Source organism: Hyla sarda, chromosome 7, assembly GCF_029499605.1.
Source record: "Hyla sarda isolate aHylSar1 chromosome 7, aHylSar1.hap1, whole genome shotgun sequence".
NCBI classification, from domain to species: domain Eukaryota; kingdom Metazoa; phylum Chordata; class Amphibia; order Anura; family Hylidae; genus Hyla; species Hyla sarda.
The window spans coordinates 197012478-197037047 of record NC_079195.1 but is presented as its reverse complement, the minus strand read 5'-3'; the positions used below and the strand labels follow the sequence as shown (position 1 = coordinate 197037047).

The window sequence follows — 24570 nt, the reverse complement described above, 5'->3', positions numbered from 1 at the left end:
TGTCCAGAGGTTTTTAACTGTGTCCATGTCCAGAGGTTTTAAACGGTGTCCATGTCCAGAGGTTTTTAACTGTGTCCATGTCCATCAGGATGCCAATGTAGAGGCACTATTTGCTCTATGCATGGCCTTTCTAGTAAATAACTGCAAGGTTGAGCTACATTAAAGGGGTACTCCACTGCTCAGGGGTTGTAACAAACTGTTCTGAACGCTGGAACCAGTGCCGAGAGCTTATGACATCATAGCCCCGCCCCCTCATGATGTCACGTCCCGCCCCCTCAATGCAAGTCTATGGGAGGGGGCGTGTTGGCCACTTTAGAGACTTCTAAAAAAAGATGTACAGCGGTAAAAAATGTATCATAAATGTCTGATCGCTATCGGTCCAACTGCTGGGACCCTCAGCGATCTCTCATACGGGGCCCTGGTTCTGTTCTGCTAGAGCGAGTGTCATACCCAGCATGTCATTTGGTCGAAACACGCCCCCTCCATTCATCTCTATGGGAAAGACCGAAACACGTAAATGCCGTGTCTCCGCTTCTCCCATAGAGATGAACAGAGGGGGCGTGTTTCGACCAGCTAGTGTGCTGGGTGCGAAACATCACTTCCTTGAGCAGAACTGGGTGCCGATCTGGGGCCCCGTATGGGAGATTGCGGGGGGTCCCAGCGGTCAGACCCCCCACGATCAGACATTAATCCTCTACCGCTGGACATCTTCTTTAAAGGGGTACTCCACTGGCCAGCGTTCGGAAGTAAATTTTCTGAACGCTGTTTTCGCACTGCAGGGGGTCAGTCACGCCCCCTCAATGCAAGTCAAGAGAGACTGCCGTCACGCCCCCTCCCATAGACTTGCATTGAGGGGGCATGGCCGTGATATCACGATGGGCGTCGCCGACCCCCAGCAGGGCAAAAACAGCGTTCGGAACATTTACTTCCGAATGCTGGGCAGTGGAGTACCCCTTTAATGAATCCAAATCCACAACATATAAAAATGCAGCTCAGACAAAGAGATACATATATCATTGACACAAATATATGTATATATTTCTGAAAGTTATCAGAAATGGACACATGTATGCTAAAGCAGTATTCATAGGGGCAGCTATTTTTGGAACAACTTTTCATTCAACGTCTTCATAGCCAATGATGGCTGCTCACAGGGGACAATACAACTGCACAACAGACTTTTCTTATGATTTACAATTGTGGTAAACATTAGACCTAAATATTGAAGATATCTATATTATATCTGTTAACCACATCCCCTTTTCATTCAGATAAGAGAGTGTACATGACCGTAGCTGTCGACATGGTGGTAACAGAAGTGGTGGAGCCCGTCCGCTTCCTGCTGGAGACAGTGGTCCGCGTGTACCCCACAAATGAGAGGTTCTGGTATTTTAGCAGAAAAGCCTTCACGGAAACCTTCTACCTAAAGCTCAAACAGGTATGAAAGCGCTTGAAAAGTGTCGTGTTCACCTCTCGGTATGCAGCGCGCTGCGGGACTCATTGTCTTTTATTCTCAACATGGTTTGATGTGATTGTACTTTTCCTTTCATAAAACAGTTTTAAATAGACACAGTTTGCAAAATCTATGGATCCTAATGTAAAAGAATTCTGTTTTCTTTTATGGAATAAGCTATACTTATATCTCCAATTTCATAGATAATTGAGGAGAGTTTTTTTCCCTCTGTACAAAAGTTATTATCTGTAGCCTATTTTTACAGCTTTCATTTTACTTCTTTCTTTTTACAGCAAGACACACAGAAACATAGCCTTTCAATTTCTCTGTATGTGGTCTATAGAATAATAGTTTTTATGTTTAAATATAAATATCCTCTAGCACCCCCTCTTTTCCTGTGTGGCTTATGTTCTCTTTTGGCTGTCAAAAGTATAAAACATTACATTTATTAAAGTCTTACTGGGCAAAAATGAAAAATTTGTCATTTCCCTAAAGTAACAACCCTGCAAACATCTTCCCTTAGCTAGTCCGCAGCTAGTTAGAATGAAGACCAAGCAGCATTATCGTAGGAAATATGAGTATCCAGCGTTGCCCAGTTTTTCCTTCCTAATCCTTGTTGGGGAAGAAAATCAACAACGGAGGAAGCTTTTGACTTCATATCCCGTCCTAATATATTGTTGTCATATCCCGTCCCCATGTCCTGTCCCCCATGTCCTGTCCCCCATGTCCCCTCCCCATGTCCCCTCCCCATGTCCCCTCCCCATGTCCCCTCCCCATGTCCCCTCCCCATGTCCCCGTCTTCCTGTCCCGTCTTCCTGTCCCGTCTTCCTGTCTCGACCTCATGTCCTGACCTCATGTCCTGACCTCATGTCCCTTGCCCGTTTTTTCCTTCCTAATCCTTGTTGGGGAGGAAAATCAACAAAGGAGGAAGCTTTTGACTTCATATCCCATCCTCATATATTGTTGTCATATCCCAACCCCATATCCCGTCCTCCTATCTCAACCTCTTATCCCGTCCTCATATCTCGACCTCCTGTCCCGACCTCCTGGGGGACTAACTTGTGATGAAGATATTGTAAGCTGAAAATAGAAGTGGAAGTGGCTTTGTGGGACTGGGCATGATTTGCAAGCCAGACCGATTCACAAAGCGGGTAGAGAATAAAAGTGGTGGTGCTTAAACAGTGGGCGTGTCTTTGTGAGATGGGTTGTGGCTTGCAAGCTGGACTGACACATTCACCAGGAGATGCAGAGCTTGTGGAGTAAGGTAACGGAAGTCCATATACTTGCATGGGACTTGAAACAAAAACCCATCTTTTATATAAGGTTGTAGGTAAGGGTTAATTTAAAGCGTACGCGTCAGATCCAACATAATTTTATTTTTAATATATCACTCATACCTAATCCTGACCATGTACATCTAATTTTTATGTGTCTAGCACCTTTATTTATTTTTTTATTACACTTTAAATTTAGCTCACTAGTCTGAATTCCTCTCAAAGGGAGGGGGCGTGGCCTCACTGTGCAGGTCTCCACCCCCTCCCTCAGTATGCTGTCTGCTCACATCTCCCCTAGCATTAGCAAAACTACAACTCCCAGCTTCACTGACAGTCCTCACTGACAGTAGCGAGACACAAGCTAACAGTGGGAGTATTTTTCCTCCAGCTGTGAGCCCTGCGCTTACAGCTGTCAATCAAGGAAGTGTGTCCATGACATAGGTGATGATGCAGGGACACAGCAGGACTAGTAAGAGTCCAAGCAGGTTGGGTGGGGGGGCAGTTGTTTGACTGTCTTTTTCAGTATGAAACACTGAAAATGTTCTAGTGCAAAACCTATTGGTTATACATGCTTTACAACATATCTAAAGTTTTTGTATCTGACAGTGCCCATTTAACTATCATATCTTTTTGTTTGACATATAAGTAATATGTGCACCAGGTATTATTGAAATATCTCCAGCCGTACGGAAGTTATGTGGGAACATACATTTCCTATAGATTTGCATGGGACTTTAAACAAAAACCCCGACCCTCACAAATGGGATAGTTAAGGGTTAAATTAATTATCCTGTATTTCTAGTGGACATATAAGTAACATGTGACCATGTATTATCGAAATATCTCCAGCCATTTGGAAGTTATGCAGGGGGAGGTCGGCGGTAAGTGAAGGTAATGGGCTTTATTGGACAGGGTGGGGGGGGGGCTTTGGTAGTTTTGATCGCGATCGCAGATGATGCACCCCCCTCAAGTCTTGTGTGAAGTCTTCGGGCAATTAGCACTGCTTGCCCTAAGCAGGGCTAAATGCCTGAAGAAGTCACCTGCCCGGCGCCCGGAACTGCATGTCCTGGGCGTCGGGCAATACAAATTGCACATCCCTGGTGCGGGCCGCAAAATTTTATTCCCCGGGCCGCAAGTTTGAGACCCCTGGTCTAAGGTAAGTATGGACATGTGCCGTAAATGTACAGCGCTGGAGCGAGTAACTTTTCGCACAGCAGCGTACACTTATGGCTCAGCCATGAAGTGAGCGCAGGAGCTGCTCCTGCTTCATGCACAGCAGGTCACGGTGGCTGTCAGCAGCCGCGGACCCATCAGTAATGGCAGACATCAGCGATAGCACTGATTTCCGCCATAAACCCCCAGATTCTGTGATCAATACAGATCACGGCATCTGCCATAGTGCAGTACTTGAAATGGCTGATCTGATGGCCCATGATCAGATCAGCCATGATGGTGGACGGAAGGTCCCCTCACCTGCATGCATCCATCCTCACAGCGTCTTTTGCTCTGGTCTGAGATCGAGCAGAACAGAGAAGAAGATCGCCGATAATACTGATCAGTGCTATGCAATCTGATGATTGAAATAAATAGTCTCCTGTGGGGAATAAAAAAGTGTAAAATAAATGTAGGAAAAAATGTGGGGGGAAAATTTGGAAAAGCCCCTCCCCCAATAAAGATTTAAATCACCCCTTTCCCCCTTAATACAAGTCTATGGGAGGGGGCATGATGGCTGCCACGCCCCCTCCCATACACTTGTATAAAGAGGGCGGGCCATGACGTCATGAGGGGGTGGAGCCGTGACCTCAAGATGCTCCGGCTCCTGTTTTGCCCGTCATTGCACACAGAGCGAGTTTGCTCTGTGCAGTAATGACAGCGGGGTGCTGCAGCGAAGTTCCTGAGGGTCCCCAGCGGCAGGACCTCCGCAATCAGACAACTTATCCCCTATCCTTTGGATGGGGGATAAGATATCTAGGGACCGAGTACCCCTTTAAGGCCAAAATGGGCTGTGTCCTTAAGGGGTTAAATGATGGGCATTAAAAGGGCATTGTCTCATTAAGGCAGCCTCTGTCTATTATGAGGGCCAGGGTTTTCTGTTAGGGTCCTCCCCATCATTGGCTCCTGTACAGGTAGCAATCATTCTGCCAATATTGAGTCATCCTTGAGTTATAAGGGTGGCCCTTTTCACCTAAATGGTTACCAATATTATACTACATTATCTCTGCAGCAGTGGCTCCAGAAAAAAATTTGCCGACTGGCTTCCTCAAGTAAGATCAGCTCTTTGCCAGCTGTTTGTGGCGGCAGCAGTACCTCTGTGTGATCATCTTAAAGCCTCATGTGCCTCATCCTGAACAGAATTGTCACTAAAGACACAACCCCTTAAGAATCCAGACAAGTCAAGTCCATGTTCTCTTCATCTAGTAAGAAATCAAAAGGTGCTCCTGATGCACTTACCACGTATGGTTGTGTGGTCCAAGCACGACGTTGGTGATCGTATAAAGCTGAACCAAAGGGGTCTTCCTGCTGCCTTCCCATCCACAAACAGACAAGCCAATTTGGACACTCTTCCACAGAAACAATAGGATTCCACTCAGCGCTGGTCAGACTTTCAAGCAAAAAATCTGTAGTAATAGTTTATTTCCCACAATGCGACACGTTTCGCAGTGACACACCTCTTCTTCAGACATGCCAGACAAAGCAGTGTGTCACCGTGAAATGCATTGAATTGTGGGAAATTAAGTTTTATTACTGAACTTTGCTTGGAAGTCTGTCCAGTGCCGAGTGGAATCCCAATGTTTCTGTGGAGGAGTGTCCAAATTGGCTTTTCTATTCATCTGGTGGCTGTTAGTCAAACGGGGTAGGCGAATGCAAGCAGGCCAGTGGGGGTTGAATAGTAGGACAAGTGGGCTGGACTTACCTAGGCTCCATCCGTGCTGGTGAATGCCCTCTTTTTTTTTTTTTGCCTAATTTGCGTAACAGCCTTACGCCTCAACTCTGGAAAGGACTATGGAGATAAAAAAATGTATTCCCAGAATCCTGATGACTAGCCCTACCTAGCCATGGGCTTATTTACACCTAGCCAGAGGTAGAAACGGTGAAGCTGGCACTCCAGACTGCGGGGATCAGTTCACACAAACAGGAGGAGTAAGCTGCGATGTGGTCCGGATAGTAAGACACTGTGACAGGTGGTGCTCAGTCAATTCAGGTGTATAATCCAATACAGTAAGAGATAGAGACGGCACTCACCAGTAAGCTTTTCTTCTTTATCAATTCACAACATCACAAAGCAGGTAGGAGCAGGAATGGCGGGGGGGGGGGGGGGGGGGCGCCATTCCTGCTCCTACCTGCTTTATGATGTTGTGAATTGATAAAGAAGAAAAGCTTACTGGTGAGTGCCGTCTCTGTCTCTTACTGTATTGGTTTATTTACACTGCTGTTCCCTGCTTATGGGTCCACTTTAAGCAGAATTCTTAGGAGACATACTTCCAGATATAGAATGGAAAACCTCTTAGTTTTTTAGTATCATATAAAACTTTGAAAAAGCCACAAATGTAAAAAAAAAATGTATCTTGACCTTTTCTTCTCTCTGGCATCCTGCCTGTCATACTCCCACTTCCCTTGTTCATTATAAGAAGTGTTTCAATAAAAAAGTTATAAAAGGTAACGCTACAGAAAGGTATGTGTTGGAAATAAAACGTGTACTGTATTTGGGTAACTGGAAACAAATTGGCCCTGTTTTTCTAAGACTGGAGTGTAGTTTTCTGTATGGGTTTTGAGTCCCGACAGGCTTTTCCCATGGTATTTACAAATTTATCTTATATTTTGCACTTTTCCCTACATTTTCCTTTTTAATTTTTTTACAAATGCTTTGGGCTGTCGGATTTTCCAGAGCTCAAATCCACCACATTTTATGTGGGAACCTTAGTAAATATATTGGGTTTCTTTGAAAATGTTGGGGACACGCACCTTTTGTCACGGCCACGCCCCCCCCTTTTTTTAATGGAAAATTGAAGGGTTTTAAGAAGCCTTGGATCTTTTTAGCTACAGACTGTTGCAAATTGTGTCGCATGCAGCACAACCCCAGGAAAAACTGTCGGGAAAATGTTAGGAAATCCGGGCCATTAAAGGGGTACTCCGCCCCTAGACATCTTATCCCCTATACAAATGATAGGGGATGTGATGTCTGATCGTGGGGGTCCCACCGCTGGGGACACCACAATCTCAGCTGCGGCACCCCAGACATCCAGTGCACGGAGCGAACTTCGCTCTGTGTCGGATGACTGGCAATGCACGACAGATGCTTTGACGTCACAGCCAGGCCCCCTCAATGCAATTCTATGGAAGGGGCTTGACTTGCATTGAGGGGGCGTGGCCGTGACGTCACGAGCCTCTGGCACTAAACCCCACGCTCTAAACGAATGCCGGGTGCAACACGCAGATCGCGGGAGTCCCCAGTGGCGGGACACCCGTGATCAGACATCTTATCCCCTATCCTTTGGATATGGGATAATATGTCAAGGGACAGAGTACCCCTTTAAGTCGTACCTGTGCCTGTCGATGTATTGGGAAAACCAGACAACGAGCCTGTAAAGTATGCCTTGTCCAACAATTTATAAGTAATCTGTCCCTGGTTTTTCCATCTTAGTCATGATGTTAAACAATTTCTTAAAGGGAATGTGTCACTTAGACTATTTTTCCTGATAAGAGATAGATACTGAAACCTTTTTTTTACATTATTATGAGGGCTGCCATCTTTCCTTAGCTGCTTACATCATTTAATGATATGCTTTACTGCAGGACCCATTGACTATAGACAGTAATAGACAGGACCTTTCCCATTCAAATAAATTGGAGATCTTTACAGAGGTCATTCTACAGGGAAGAGTAGATGCTGATCTCTGCTGTGATTGGTAGTGGATCCAGTGTTACTGTATCTCTCTACTGGAGAGAAGGAAAGTTACAGAACAGGAAGTCTCAAATTATAATTGTAATGCTAGTGGCCAGATTGGAAATTACAAGATTTTAGGATTATTATAAAATATAGATAGCAAAAAGTAAAATAAATAATAAATATATTTATTTAATTAAAAAAAAATCACTAAAAATTCTTAAAAAATATGTTTAATATAGAAACTTGATTTAAACAGAAGGTAATTTTCTGATGACACATTCTCTTTAAAGCCCCTATAAGTCAAACAAAGCCATAGATATTTTTCTTGGTCAATTTTTTTTTTACTTTCCTCTCTCTTTTCAGTCTGGTAATAAGGGCTCTGGAGATTCCATTTACGAAGTCCAAAGCTTGCAGAGACAGTCAGAAATGGTTGAGGCTCCTACCAGCCCAGCGAGTGCAAGTGGGTTAATGTCCCCCCAAGAGGAAGAGGAGCCAGAGGAAGGTGAGCAAATATCTATGTTTTACATTTAAAGAGCAGTGGTTCCCAAACTTTTTCAGTTCATGACTCACTTCACAAGTTTTTCTAAAGTCATTACATATGTCTATCTAACCATTGCAATGCGCATATAGTAGTCAGGACCACCTCTGTGCCCACATTGTGGTTAGGCCTCACTCTGTGCACACATATAGTAGTTAGGGCCACCTTTGGGCCCCCTTTAGTATTAACACCCCCACCCTCCATGTAGTATTGTTAGGTTCCCCTATAGTAATATTAGGGCCTCTGTATTCTCATTCAATGGAAAGTCGCAGTAGAGAGGCTGAAGGGTATGCCGGGAGGTAACAGAAGTTCCAGCTGCCGGATCATCTACTCCAATTGAGGTTCTGGTCAGGCACGGACTTCCACACCCTGCAGTATCTCTCCATTTTGGAGAGTGGTTGCTTATAAACTGTTAATGTAAACATTAGCATTTTATAAGCGTTCGCTCGCCACTTCTTCTTTCTGCATTGCGCTGGCAGCTGTATCGATCTTGGAAGCCATCCATGGTGACCCAAGGTGCCGCACCACACAATTTGGGATCCCCTGATGTAAAGTATGATCGGTATGTGGCATCTTTCCATTGTTGTCCATAGATTAATAAACATGGTTAACAAATCGATACACCTGTTTATTTTAGGGATTTCCCTGGTCCTTTTGACCAGTCGAAGGTGATGATAATGATCATATTAGGTAGGACTCAGTGCATGGATTGTGAGGATATGATGTACATGTTGTGTTGTGCCAGCTTGGTGTGTCGTGCAGTGGTGTGTTGGTGTGCCAGGACAGTGCCCTGAGAATTTCCTTTTCAGGTATTTGCTGATCTAAAAAAAATCCTCTTGCACCCTGAATTGCACAGATAAGTCTTATGTTCCCCTTTCTGACCCACCTGTTTGAGAAAGATGTAAACAGGCAATATTATTTGGCTTTTCCATCAGCATCCTGGTTGGAAGGCAATGTAAAATCTGCAGCTAAATATGCATGTGTTGATGTCCCCTTGGGGTCAGTTGACACGTCCTTATTTTTGCTGCAGATTTGTATGTACTCACCTGCCGCCCATCCCCGACCTGTGTTGTTTCAAGATTGCTTAGGAAATCACAGGCCACAGCACTGACCTGCCTCAGCAGGGCGATGAAATGTGCATGCAGTATTTGCTTAGAATTGGATTTATACATTAGCAGTAACAATGCTAGAAATACAGGGTATCATTATTCCATTTCCCAAAATAAGGCTGGGTTCACACTACGTTTTGTACTTACGGTTCCCGTATATGGCTGGGAGGAGGGGGGCGGGGCTTAATCACAGCGCTCGCACTCAGCCGTATAGGGGAACCGTATTTAATGCATGTCTATGAGCCGACCGGAGTGAACCGCAGCCTCCGGTCGGCTGCGTTTTCAGCCTTATGCGGTTTCCCGACGTGGTCGACCGCGAATTACAACCGCGAAACGCAGCTGACCGGAGGCTGCGGTTCACTCCGATCGGCTCATAGACATACATTAAATTGCGCGGATTTTGCGTGGAATTCCCGCAAAAAAAAAAAATTTTTTTTTTTTAACAAGGTCTCCTATGCCGCGCTGAATTCCGCGCAGATTCCGTGCAGGTTCTGCGCAAAAAAAACCCTGTCATTTCTGAACGGATTTGTTCAGCACAAATTCCTCGCACATATTGGTCAGTGTGAACTTACCCTTATAGTGAATAAAGCATAGTCTATAGCAGTGGTCTTCAACCTGCGGACCTCCAGATGTTGCAAAACTACAACCCCCAGCATGTCTGGACAGCCAACGGCTGTCCAGGCATGCTGGGAGTTGTAGTTTTGCAGCATCTGGAAGTCTGCAGATTGGAGACCACAGGTCTATAGTAATGTGTGTAGCGTTCTCCTATCATAGGATAACCTTATCTGTCTTTATCCAGAGAGTGACAGTGAACTGTGGAGTGGCTCTGGAGACGTTTCCAAAGAATGTCCTGAGAAAATATTGGGATGCTGGGGTCAGCTGCTCCAGAAATGGTAATGACCTTTGTATATATATATATTTTTTTATTTCATATTCACTTTTATAGTAAAAAGCTTTCCATATTGATTTAAAAGAACATTTAGCAGTGTAAGACTTTTAACTTTGCAGATACTTTGCTTTACACTTTTTTTTCCCCCTAATTGTGAATTATGACATGTATATCTATACAATCATATAAATAGCAGCTTTTAAAATCAATCTGGATTCCTCTTAAGATAAGGAGTTAAAGGGGTATTCTAGGAAAAAAAATGTTTTTATATATCGACTGGCTCCAGAAAGTTACACAGATTTGTAAATTACTTCTATTAAAAAATCTTAATCCTTCCAATAATTATCAGCTGCTGAAGTTGAGTTGTTCTTTTCTGTCTGGCAACAGTGCTCTCTGCTGACTTCTCTGCTTGTCTCGCGAACTGCACAGAGTAGAAGAGGTTTGCTATGGGGATTTGCTTCTACTCTGGACAGTTCCCGAGACACGTGTCATCAGAGAGCACTTAGACAGAAAAGAACAACTCAACTTCAGCAGATCATAAGTACTGAAAGGATTAAGGTATTTTAATAGAAGTAATTTACAAATCTGTTTAATTTTCTGGAGCCAGTTGATATGTAAAAAAAATTTTTTTTTCCTGGATAACCCCTTTAAAGTATGGCCGAACACAGTAGAATATCCACAAACACACAAAAACGTGTAAACCATAACATGGCCATCACTGCTATAGCAAACATTGGCCATTGTAGTAGCTCAGAGGAGAGAAGGAAAAAAATGAAAAGGGGAAAAAAAAATTTAAGGAAAGAAGGGTTGGCTTCTGGTGAAGAGAAAGTATCAAGTCCCACTCAAAATAAAGCTATGTTTACCGACCCACCTAGTTCGTCGTGGTTGGTCCATTTCTCCATCGGTTACTCCTGGTGTCTCCTCCTTCTCCCCGCCTCCAGTCCACAATTTGGTTCGACTTAAATACATTCATACTATAGTAAACTTATGAAATTTGTACTGTTGATTCTAAATCTCCTTGTTTAGCATAATCTTACCCAAGTTTTGTTTTTACAGCTCAGGTGATGTATATGACATGTATGTGCAATTGGGTTTATGAATTGTTATAAAAAATAACCCAATGAAACACTTAAAGGGGTTCTCCGGTGAAAAACATTATTATTTTTTTTAATCAACTGGTGCCAGAACGTTAAGCAGATTTGTAAATTAGTTCTATTTAAAAATCTTAGGGGGAGATTTATCAAAACCTGTCCAGAGTAAAAGTTGCTGAGTTGCCCATAGCAACCAATCAGATCGTTTCTTTCATTTTTATAGATGCCTTTTTTTTAAAGCAAGTAATCTGATTGGTTGCTATGGGCGACTCAGCAACTTTTTCTCTGGACAGGTTCTGATAAATCTCCCCCTTAATCCTTCCAGTACTTATCAGCTGTTGTATGCTGCAGAGAAAGTTCTTTTCTTTTTAAATGTCTTTCCCGTCTGACCACAGTGCTCTCTGCTGCCTCCTCGATCTATCTCAGGAACTTTCAAGAGCAGGAGCAGATTCCCATAGCAAACCTATCCTGGTCTTGACAGTTCCTGAGACAGACAGAGGTGTCAGCAGAGAGCACTGTGGTCAGACAGAAAATACATTTAAAAAGAAAATAACTTACTCTGGAGCATACAGCAGCTGATAAGTACTGGAAGGATTACAATTTTTAAAGAGAAGTAATTTACAAATCTGTTTAACTTTCTGGCACCAGTTGATTTAAAAAAATAAAATAATAGTTTTTCCCTGGAGTACCCCTTTAAGATCCTTTATGCCCTTTAGCAGTTTAGCTGTGTGTCTTTGTACCTTTTCCAGCTCCAAGGTATCTTTTCTATAAACTGGTGCACAAAACTAAACGGCATATTCTAGGTGAGTCAACACCAATGCTTTATTAAGCTGTCATTTTAAGTCCCTGTCCTCAAGTCCATGTCTCTTTTAACCTATTAACTCCTCATGATTTACATTAATGTCGTGGGGTTTTTAAGATGGTGTAGAAAAAACTGGAGACTCAAGCCCTCCCTGTTCCCATGCCAAGGGCAGCCATAGGTCTGTTCTAGGCTTCCATGACTGCCGTGACCTATCTATTGCTGCAGCCGGCCTATAGCAGCCTGTAGCAAAAGAATGCCGATCCAATGGATCAATGTAATACAATAGCACACAATATCCATTGAAAGGATTTCCTAAACATTTGGTGAAGCAGAGCAGCAGGTATAGGCTGACTTAAAAGAGTTCTGTAGTGAAATATAACTTATCTCCGGTCTTAAGGATAAGGGGGGATAAGTTATAGATCGCGGCAGTCTGCTGGGAGGGGGCGTGACGACCCCTGAATAGAGCTGCGGCCAACACACCCTCTCCATGTATCCCATAGAGATGCATTGAGGGGGCATGTCGGCCATGACTTCTTGTGTTCAAGAGATCGCGGGGAGTTCCAGCGGTCGGACCCCCCATGATTTATGACTTATCTCCTATCCTTTTGCTGGGGAATAAGTTATATTTCACTGTGCTACTCCTTTAAAATGGCTTGTGTCTAGTAATTAACTGACAGGAAAGCCATAGGGAATCACACTTTCTGTGTCGCCCCTGCTTTATTATCAGGTCCTATCACTCTAGGGGTGAAAGAGGAATCAGGTAAATCATGTATGTTAGAGAATTGCTGTTATTCTGATTCCCTATACATTCAGGTAGCCATAAGTAGCACCAGGCAATCTCCGGTTTCCTGAACCATCCTTTGTCCTATGTGATCACAGCAATAAACCTTACTCTGTGAATAAAGCTTTATTATACAATATATTCCTCAGGGTTATTCCGAGAAATGTTTTTTTTCTTCTGCTATTGCATTTAAAATAGACTTCTTATTTGAGAAGTGAATTAACGCACCAACAACATATTTTCCTGTTAATCGTTGAGAGACGTAGCCTGCGGGGTGTGAAATGAAGTCATAGATCTGAGGAATGAGTTTTTGTTTTACTTCATCTCTTGTTTGGTTGTGAGCCGAGTCTTCACTTTCCCTGAAGCTTATTCCAATACACTTGTTTATCCCAAATGCACAATTACATTAACTTTTCAGTCGTTGCCCATCACCAGGGATTGCCATTGCTTTAGAAATAAGCATTTATTATTAGCATGTTAGTCAAGGCCTTTATAAAACAGCTTTAAATAAAATTTACTATAAGTGAAGAGAAATATTTATTTCCATTGTCAAGGGTAAAGGATACCCTCCATTATCATTAAAATAGAAATAGGTTAACATAACATTAGATTTGATTCTTTGGTTACCTCAGTTAGAAATGTTGGATTATCCTTAAAAGGGTTATCCAGGATTAGAAAAACATATTTTTTTCTTGAAACAGTGTCACCCTTGTTCTCAGTTTGTATGTGGTATTGCAGCTTAGTTTCACTAAAGTAAACAGAGCTGAGTTGTGATACCACACACAACCTGAGAACAGGTGTGCCAAGATTTTTTAAGGAAAGCAGCTTTGGTCTCCTAATTCTGGATTACTCCCTTAAAGGTGTATTCCCTTTCGGACATTTAAAACAGGTCCACGGGATGTGCCATAAATGTCCAATGGCCCTTTCAAAATTAAAGAATCCCCAGACCCCTCCAGTCTGCTTTTGGCAGCCAGAGGTGGTCGGAAAGCCAAAAACATCCACAGTTTACATAGCTCATATAAGAATCCCATAAACAGCATAGGACCGCTAGTTAAGTTGCTTTCATAAATAGGGAATTACAGAAACGGTAAAGCTCGCAGTGCTTTTCAACTTTGTTCAACTCCCATTAACATCTGCCACCTCTAGAAGCTGCAACCGCATCTATTAGACATTATGGCATAACCTGTTCATTAGACATTATGGCATAACCTGTTCATTAGACATTATGGCATAACCTGTTCATTAGACATTATGGCATAACCTGTTCATTAGACATTATGGCATAACCTGTTCATTAGACATTATGGCATAACCTGTTCATTAGACATTATGGCATAACCTGTTGATATGCTATATATGTCCAGGTGGGAATAACCCCCTTTAATTAGCCATATACATTAGATATATGACTTCTGACCCTGCTGTGTATGGTGGCCTCCCAAATCTTCACAGACAACAGATGTCAGGGGAAAGAAGGATTGTGTATATTGGATTTTAGCTGCCTGATCTTTTTGTTCCCTTGCTACCAGATGTTTGTGTGGAGAATTATTCTTTTTCTTTTTTTAAGCTGAACAGACAACCTAAAAAGGGGTGTAACTAAGCACATGGCTAGATTGGGCTAGTCAACATGATACTTTTTTTTTATCTCTGTAATTCTTTCCAGCACTGAAATGGAAGCTTTTTTTGTTAAAGAGTACCTGTCACCAAATAAAACTTTTAACATAGTGTTCCTTGTGTAATTAGCAGACACTTTCCCATTCACTTGCTTTTAAAATTATCAACATAAATATGTTTAAAATGTAATATAAAAAAGGGCCACTAGGTGGCTCTGTTCTGTTCCCTGCCACAATTAATACAGTGAGTTGGGTCTCCTCCCGGCCTGGCAAGAGTCCAAACTCAGGAAGTGTTTCTCTGCACTGAACTTGATTGACAGCTGAATAAAAAGTGAAAGCTCCACAGATTCTCACAGAAAGCAGCACAGACTGACAGCTTAAGGAGAGCCTGACTGATAGCAACACAGACTGAAACATGCACAGAGCTTGAGGTCTTCTATTAATCACAGCACTGCAACCATGTGAGGGCGGAAGTGGTCCCCCAGTAGGCTTCAGTGATGTCATGCCTGCTGGGAAACGCCCACTTTCTCCTGTTGGGAAAAGAATAAAGGTAAGATACACAGCTTTTTAAAGCCCTGAAATTTTTTTTAAGGGCTGGAGGGGTGTTAGAAGTAGCTATGGAACATAGCCTGAGTTAGCTTAGAACAGTTTATTTGGTGACTGATACTTTTTAATCTGTGTATGAAGCTCAAGTGCCCAGGGGGTATTTCCAATCAGGGCAGGAGCCCTGGTAGGTCTAGCCCATGTCCTTTTTATCTAATGTCAGTCTAACAGGTTAGGCGGATGCAAGCATGCTGGAGGTTAATAAAAAGGACATGGACTGGGCATGCCAGGGCTCCTTTCATGCTGAGGAGCACTCCCTGGGCACCTAGGCTTCATTTGCATATCAACAAAAAGGCTTATATCTTGCCGATGAAGAGGACTATTGTGATGACTAACTCCATCTAGCCATGGGCTTATTTACACCATTTTTCCTTCGGACAGGGCCCCTTGAAAAATTGAAATGAATATGAAAGCAAATCTCATCCTTTTTAACACCATGTTATTTTAAGGTACACAAGTCAGTACTAATTAATCTTGTAATAAATCTTTGTAGTAATTGTTGCTCCATTTCCCAAATACAGTGCTTCAAATCCTCTTCCCTAGATTGATAAAGTAACACACTTGCTGCCTGCAGTCACCACCATAGGGATCTGGGATGCTTATTTCATACTGAATTATCATTGAGTTCAATGCATAACAGTGTGCGGTAAGCTTTCATGTTTCCCCTGGCGGTGACTGCATATTGCCAGCATGTTCTCTTAATTCCAAGTTGACTGGGAACATTTGCAGCTGTGTATCCGAAAAATAAAGCTCCGATCACTAAAGATATATTAAAATGTGCGCTGAATTGTGAGCCTCTTTAGAGTAATAGACACATATGGTATTTACGTTTTTTTTATTTACTGAAAGGGTTTTTACAGTTTCAGCAAATGTTTTCTTGGTATACTGACAAGTTTTATAGTAATTTTTTGCTATCTGATTCTTACTGCTTGGAGGGTCTTTGCAGTCATTCAGTAGATGTAAAGTTATATCGTTAACTTCCATTGGATATAAATCTATCTTGGTCATTAAATCTTTTGTGTAGGCCTAAAATAATCATTGTATAGCTTGCATGTGAAGCCAACAATCATTAAATTTAAGGACCATGGGGGAGATTTATCAAAACCTGTGCAGAGGAAGAGTGGTGCAGTTGCCCATAGCAACCAATCAGATTGCTTCTTTCATTTTCCACAGGCCTCTTTAGAGGCCTGTGGAAAATGAAAGAAGCAATCTGATTGGTTGCTATGGACAACTGCACCACTCTTCCTCTGCACAGGTTTTGATAAATCTCCCCCCCAAGTGAGCGATCCAGTGATCATTCATACAGTCCTGACGTCTAAAAGGGCCTTAACTTTTAATTATGCATTGAATATTTTTAACTACTAGTGCCGTCAGTTTTAGGGATAATCTGTAGATGATCATGACATTGTGTGTCTGTTTTTATTTTCTGTTGCCTACTTTACATTGAAGGGGTACTCCGTCCCCAGACACAGCCGTCACCCCCACGCCCTTAGACATGAATGGCGGGGGTGTGACGCTACGGCCACGAGTATTTGCAGCCGGTGTAATGAACATAAATGTTCAGAACGCCGGGGTGCCGGGACAAAGATCGCAGGGGGTCCCAGCAGCCGTACCCTCTGCGATCAGACATCTTATTCCCTATCCTTTGGTGATGTCTAGGGGTCGAGAACCCCTTTAACTTTAGTATATCTATGTGACATTTGTTGACTTTGATTTTATAGCGTGCTTTATAATAGGCAAGCTCTTAAAGGGGTACTCCGCTGCTAAGCGTTTGGAACAAACTGCTCTGAACACTGGAGTCCGGAGCGCGTAACCTCATAGCCCCGCCCCCTCATGACGTCACGCCCCGCACCCTCAATGCAAGTCTATGGGAGGGGCGTCACGCCCCCTCCCATAGACTTGCATTGAGGGGGGCGGGGTGTGACGTCACAAGAGGGCATGGCTATGACGTCACGAGCTCCTGGCGCCGCTCCAGCGTTCGGAACAGTTTGTTCCAAACAATGAGCAGCGGAGTACCCCTTTAAGAAATCCTTTATAGATGCTGGATCAGTAAGAAACACTGAACCAAGGCGACCAAAAGCAGTTGTAGACTTAGGGGATCTCTCTGGGACTGGAACTTTCACTCATTGTCTCATTGCGATGGTGATCTCTCCCCCCTGGATCTGAATAGTGATCAATTGCTTATTTGAGTTATTGGTTTTGTTTTTTTATTATTATTTTTTTTTAATGAGATTACAAACATAAGTTGGAGAAAGTTTAACCCTGACTCTGCAGGAATCCTATCTGTGAGGGAAGGGGAGAACCTAAAGTGGTTTTCTGCTTTTAATTTTCTCTACTTGTAAGGAGGGTTCCCCTGACAATATGCTCATCATTGCTCATCATTGATCATAAGAACTAGAGATGAGCAAACTTACAGTAAATTTGATTCGTCACGAACTTCTCGGCTCGGCAGTTGATTACTTTTCCTGCGTAAATTAGTTCAGCTTTCAGGTGCTCCGGTGGGCTGGAAAAGGTGGATACAGTCCTAGGAGACTCTTTCCTAGGAATGTATCCACCTTTTCCAGCCCACCGGAGCACCTGAAGGCTGAACTAATTTACGCAGGAAAAGTCATCAACTGCCGAGCCGAGAAGTTCCTGACGAATCGAATTTACTGTATGTTCGCTCATCTCTAATAAGAACATAGCGAAGCAGCACACATGCTTGAACACCACTCCATTCACTCTCTATCAGACTTCTGACATTGTTAAGCGCCAAACAATGTTAGTAAATCCCATTGACAGTGAATAAGAGAGCATGTGCACTGCCACTACATTTACTCAGGGAACAGTTGACCTCCGTTCTCCGTCATTGGGGTTCCCAGTGTCTGAACCCTAACCAATACTTTTTAATCTTGGGATATCTCTTTAGTCCACAAATAAAGTACTTGGCAACAGTATGCACACAACTCCCCCACCCCATATACCCATCTCTATTATCTAAAGAAACTCTTTGGAGTTTTATAGTTGAATCCCACTCATTCTCCTGTGTTGAGAGCATGAAAAACCGGAGCAATTAGCACCAAATATCCCAAATTTTAGATGCTATTTATTAAAATTGAGGAGCATGTTACCTTGTTTGTTTCTTTTCTAAAGCAGGGAAAGAATTGTGTCTGTACTTTCCTTTGTCCTGACAGAGTAGAATACAACCAGGAGGCCAATTAAAATGTTCGGCACATTTTAGTTTTTCTTCCCTTAGATCTAAGGTGGCTTTTTTTAAATTAATCTTGGAAGCCGTCTGTAATTTGGTGTACGTCAGTTGAAAATGATATTTATATTTTTAGTACTCTTTTATATTTTGATTGAGAGTGTGATCATGAACTGTATAAAGAACATTGTCACCTGGCCTCATAATAAAACCTAACAAGACTTTATGAACCCAAAGTATGTTCTGTACTGTTAATTGAAGCTAATTGTAATATTAAAATAAACCTAAGAAATTAGAAAGACATCTTTTAATCATATAATATGACTTGGGAAACCATAATTTAAAGGGGTTCACCGGTGGAAATGTTTTCAAATCAACTGGTGCCACAAAGTTAAAGGGTCAATCCAGTGGTGAAAAAAACTTATCCCCTATCCTAAGGATAGGGGATTAGCTTCAGATCGCGGGGGGGGGGGGTCCGACCACTGGGGCTCCTTGCGATCTCCTGTATGGCTCTGCCATAGAGTTGTATTGAGGGGGCGTGTCAGCTGCCGCTTCGTGCACTGGTCAACACGCCCCCTTCTCGCGGGCTGTTGAGGCCCCATACAGGAGATCGTGGGGGGTCCTTAGGATAGGGAACAAGTTTTTCACCACTGGATATCTCCTTTAAACAGATTTGTAAATTACTTGTATTTAAAAGTCTTAATCCTTCCAGTACTTATAAGATGCTGTATGCTCCAGAGGAGTTCTTTTCAGTCTGACCACAGTGCTCTCTGTTAATACCTCTGTCAGTATCAGGAATTGTCTGGTGCAGGAGAGGTTTGCTATGGGGATTTGCTTGTACTCTGGACAGTTCCTGACATGGACAGATGTGTCAGCAGAGAGCACTGTGGTCAGACAACAGCTAATAAGTACTGGAAGGATTAAGATTTTTAAATAGTAATAATTTACAAATCTGTATAACTTTCTGGCACCAGTTGATTTAAAGACCTTTTTTTCCACCTGAGTACTCCTTTAAAAATAAACAGTGGTCCCTCAACATATGATGGTAATCCGTTCCAAACGGACCATCGTTTGTTGAAACCATCGCATGTTGAGGGATCCGTGCAATGTAAAGTACAAGACAGCGGTCTACAACCTGCGGACCTCCAAATGTTGCAAAACTACAACACCCAGCATGCCCGGACAGCCAACGGCTGTCCGGGCATGCTGGGTGTTGTAGTTTTGCAACATCTGGAGGTCCGCAGGTTGTAGACCACTGTTAGAGGAAGTTGTACTCACCTGTCCCCGCCGCTCCGGACCGTCACCGCTTGTCACCGCTGCCCGGGATGTCGCCGTCCATCGCTGTCGCCACGTCCCCGAGGTGTCCCCGACGCTCCGGCAAGGCCTCTGCTTCCCCGGCATCCGCGCTCTCCGACGCCGCCGTCACGTCACTACGCATGCCGCTCCTATTGGATGACGGGACGGCGTGCGCAGTGACGTGATGCAGGGGATCCCGAAGAGGACAGGTAAGTGATGGTCAGCGGACCACACGGGGCATCGTAAACGGCTATCCGGTGGCAGCTGAAGCAGTCAGCGCTGCCGGATAGCCGTTTAAGCGATGGCCTCGACATACAAAAGCATCGTATGTTGATGCTGCCTTCAACATGCGATGGCCTCTGAGAGACCATGGTATGTTTAAATGATCGTATGTCGGGGCCATCGTAGGTCGGGGGTCACTGTAGATAAGAGCTTTGTGAGCTTTCCACAAACTGGAGTATACTTGCGCAGAAAATAATTTTTTACACATATGATAAATGCAATGAACCTATCTGTGCAGAGTAAGCCACATGCCCCCAAGTATAAAAATGACAGATGTATACAAACTGTTAAAGTAAATCGCAAAAACAATAATAAGGTGCACAGCTTTCCAAAAAATAGTGCAAAAACAATGATAAATGGCAAACTTTTTTCTAGGGACCTTTCTAAAAAATAGGGATTGTCCAAACTGGTGAAGGCTTTTCGGGTATGTTTGCATGGGGTGAATATGCTACAAATTTTCACATGCAGAAAATCTGTAACATATCTTATTATCAGCAGAGATGATAGATTTATAAAAAAATGTATCAACATGCTTTTAAAAAAAAAAAAAAATTAAAAAAAATAATAGTAATTGAATATACAGAAGCACCATGTGGAAATTTACCTGCAGTGCAGATTTTTAGATCTGTGTCATGTCCATCTATAATCTGCAGTATTATTGCACATTTTACCAGAGTAAATCTGCAGGTTTGTTTTTTTTTTTTAAAAAGGAAAAAATGTTTAAATAAACATATTTTGCTCCAAAAATGCTGCAGATTTCCGCCAATGAAAATTCTACTGAATTTTTGCTCCGTGAGGCTTAGGCTATAAAGTGGGTCATATACATTAGATAAATGCCAGCTAAGTCAGGCAATGCCATCTAAGGCTAGGTTCACATTGCCATTGAGCTCCATACTGCTCTTTTTATGAGCCAAACAACCCCAAAATGGGCCAGGGCACAATTATTATTACTGGGCCACCTGACTGTTTCCATTGACTTGAATGGGGTCCTTCAGGGATCTGGTAGTTTACGCAAGAAAAAAGGTATTGCGTGCACTATTTTTTCCTCCACTAAACTTAAGTTGTTACAATGGACTTGCTGACATAGCTCCATATAGCCTGACTGCAATGTGAACCTTGCCTAAGGTGTATAAAGATCACCAATGGCATGTTGGAATTCAATAGGTCTGAACTTTCAAAATTTTTGTTAAAGGAGTGTTTCAGCATTTTTGACTATGCTATAGTGTTTTTAAAGTTAGTGTAGTTCATAATATAATGTCTGTGCCTTTGTTTGATGGCTGGTCTCACAATCTTATGTGGTTTTTGCCACTGCTCATTTTTAGCTGCATACAAAATGAGTGTTTTCTTGGGCTTTCCCCAGGTTGCATTGTTTCTTGAGACATTACATAACTAGACAGGTGGTGAAAGGGAGCATGGCAGTGCTTCATTGGGTGGAGCAACTGCTGGGTGGGAGGGAGATAATTCTCCACAGGGCTGCAGGGAATTGTAGTTTTAAGCACAGCACGGCATGGAAGGGAGCTCAGCTGTGCTGCAATGGGTGGGGTGGTTAATTTGTGGGAGGAAAATAAGTCACCTCCCACCTAGAAACAAGGGATCCTGGGACTTGTATTTAGAGGAAGGGAACACCAACAAGAAATTGCCATTCCACAAAAAGAAAGCAGCAGTATTATGGTGACTCACAACCAGGGCTGTGGAGTCGGATGAAATTTTGGGTACCTGGAGTAGGAGTCGGCAAACAGTGTACCGATTCTGACTCCTACTAAATTTAGATTGGAATAAAAAAAAATAATAAGCAAGTTTAAATGTCCCAATTCACAAAAAGTTATAATTAATGACTTCTCTACTTTAAGAATAAAGACCAATGCATGCAGTGCCTCACGTAACCGCAAAACGAACACGTTAAGTTAAGTGACCGTGAAGAAGCATGCTTTTCATGTGCTTTACTATATGGCACACAACGCACAATTTGGAGCGGCAATACTTATACTTTCCATAGTGTTGTGTTCTGCTGTTACAGGGAACCCATGGGTAACCTAGACTCTCACTGATAAGGGATTAAGGATATATGATTTTTGCAGGACTAGAGACACTTGTATAAGTGAAGGGAATGGAGGGTCAATAGTTCAAGACTGAAGCTGTAAACCATTGGAAAAACTGCTGCCATTCAGCTAAGGCTATAAAAACTTGAAAACTCGATTGTTAGCTTAAAGGGGTACTCCGCCCCTAGACATCTTATCCCCTGGATTGGGCACCCCAGGATTGCCGCTGCGGCACCGTGCTATCATTGCATCACAGAGCGAGTTTGCTCTGTGCGTAATGACGGGTGATACAGGGGCTGGAGCATCGTTACATCACGGCTCCGCCCCTCGTGATGTCACAGCCAGCCCCCTCAATACAAGTTTATGGGAGGGGCGTGGCGGTCGTCACGCCGCCTGCCATAGACTTGCATTAAGGTGGCGGGCCTAGATGTAACGAGGGGCAGAGCCATGACTTCACACTGCTCCGTCCCCCTGTATCGCCTGTCATTACGCACAGAGCGAACTCGCTCTATGTAGTAATGAAAGTGCGGTGCCGCAGCGGCGATCCCGGGGGTCCCCAACAGTGGGACCCCGGCGATCTGACATCTTATCCCCTATCCTTAGAATAGGGGATAAGATGTCTAGGGGCGGAGTATCCCTTTAAACAGGACTATGGGATTCTACTAGGGAAATCATGTTTTATAATAAATGCCCCTTCCTGGATCCTCCCACTACCCTATCTTCAGCAGCAGATCAGCACACAAACTGTTCAATACATTAGACAGTTGGCTTCCCAGCCAGTAGTCCTGTGGTAATGACATGTATGTTGCCTTTCTTTCCTTCAAGGAATGTATAAAATACATTCACATATTAATACAGAGGAGTCAGTGAGTCAGAGTTGGAAGTACAGAAAACTCCGGAGTCGGAACATTTATCTACCGACTCCACAGCCCTGCTCACAACACAGCCATTTAGTCCTATGACAAGCACAGATCCTTCCTAAACATGTCCATTATTACTGGCAGGTAACTACTAAAATCACCCTGTGTTGAATAACCCCTTTAACAGTACAAAGCCCATAATTGTTATACCACATCCTTTCATTGTCTCATCATTTAATCGTTCTTCCTATCTTCAATGCCTGTCGTCCCAGCTTGTTTAGTGACCAGGCTTCTTAATCCATCCAATCTCTACCATAGGTAGTTTCTTATGGTAATTGTGTCTATTGCATAAAAGACAAAATGGTCAATGACCGCTGTAAATAAAGGGAGATCCTCAAAACGTACAGAAGGATTGGATTGCGCGGAGTTGCAAAAAAAGTTTAAAAATGTCCTTATTTATTAAATTCCAAGATTGTAATTTCAAAACTTTAGATGATTTGAAGAAAAGTTCTTCGTCTTTTTTGGTAAAGACCTTTTATAGCTTTTTTGAAGCCACTTCCAGTGCAGTCTGCCTGCAAGAAAATGAACTGTCAATATGATTTATAAAACTATTAGAAGACGTTCTGGTGTTGCCCAGGTGTACAAGTACTGAAATAGCTATGGGCTTTATTTAAAGATCTGCTCAGGTAGAGTGCGAGGGAGCTGAAGGCGGGCGAACATGTCTTGGGTTTGCTGTTGTTGCCTGAACGGCGATCGCACTGCATTTAGAGAATATTTATTAGAAATTGATAAGACATAAGGCTCATTTCTGGGCAGCTTTAGGGGATAAACATTTTATTACTAACAATATTTTTTAGAATTTTTTTCTAAATGCCAGAACTGGCTATGAAGAGAAAAAACTGTGTGTTTTATAGGCGTTGTATTAAAGGGGTTCTGTAGTTTTAGACAACTTATCCTCTATCCAAAGGATAAAGGGACTAGTGTCTTATCATGAGGGTCTGAATGCTGGGACCCCCCACGATCTCCTGCACGGCGCCCCTGCACTTCCATGCATGGAGCTGTGTCGACCTCTGCTCGAAGTTGAGGCCGACATAGCCCCTCCATGCAACTCTATGGGAGAGCCGAAGATACAGCGTTCGAGTATCTCCGGCATATCCATAGAGATATATAGAGGTGGCGTTTTGACCAAAGCTTTGTGAGGGGGTCAATAGTCTTCTTGGACGGAACAGAGAGTGCTCCATGCATGAGGAAAGCTGGGCACCGAGCAGGAGATCCCGTGGGAGTTCCAGCAGTTGGATCCCTGTGATCAGGCACTTATTCCCTATCCTGTGGATAGGGGATAAGTTGTCTTACACTGCAGGACTCCTTTAACCCCTTAACCCCTTAAGGACCGGAGGTTTTTCCGTTTTTGCATTTTCGTTTTTTGCTCCTTGCCTTTAAAAAATCATAACTCTTTCAAATTTACACCTAAAAATCCATATGATGGCTTATTTTTTGCGCCACCAATTCTATTTTGTAATGACGTCAGTCATTTTGCCCAAAAATCTATGGTGAAGCGGGAAAAAAAATCATTGTGCGACAAAATTGAAAAAAAAAAACGCTGTTTTGTAACTTTTGGGGGCTTCCGTTTCTACGTAGTACATTTTTCGGTAAAAATGACACCTGATATGTATTCTGTAGGTCCATACGATTAAAATGATACCTTACTTATATAGGTTTGATTTTGTCGGACTTTTGGAAAAAATCATAACTACATGCAGGAAAATTAATACGTTTAAAATTGTCATCTTCTGACCCCTATAACTTTTTTATTTTTCCGTGTATGGGGCGGTATGAGCGCTCATTTTTTGCGCCGTGATCTGAAGTTT

At 42.9% G+C, this 24570-nt stretch overlaps 1 protein-coding gene across 3 annotated transcripts in view; it reads left to right on the top strand.

Moving 5' to 3' along the window:
• RABGAP1L (RAB GTPase activating protein 1 like) overlaps positions 1–24570 on the top strand; it is a 430423-nt gene that overhangs the window by 114469 nt on the left and 291384 nt on the right. For all 3 annotated transcript variants that reach the window (XM_056532031.1, XM_056532030.1, XM_056532027.1), the window contains 3 exons: positions 1272–1438; positions 7979–8117; positions 10062–10155. In XM_056532031.1, coding sequence (XP_056388006.1) covers positions 1272–1438; positions 7979–8117; positions 10062–10155 — 400 coding nt within the window. The remainder of the gene's footprint in view (positions 1–1271; positions 1439–7978; positions 8118–10061; positions 10156–24570) is intronic.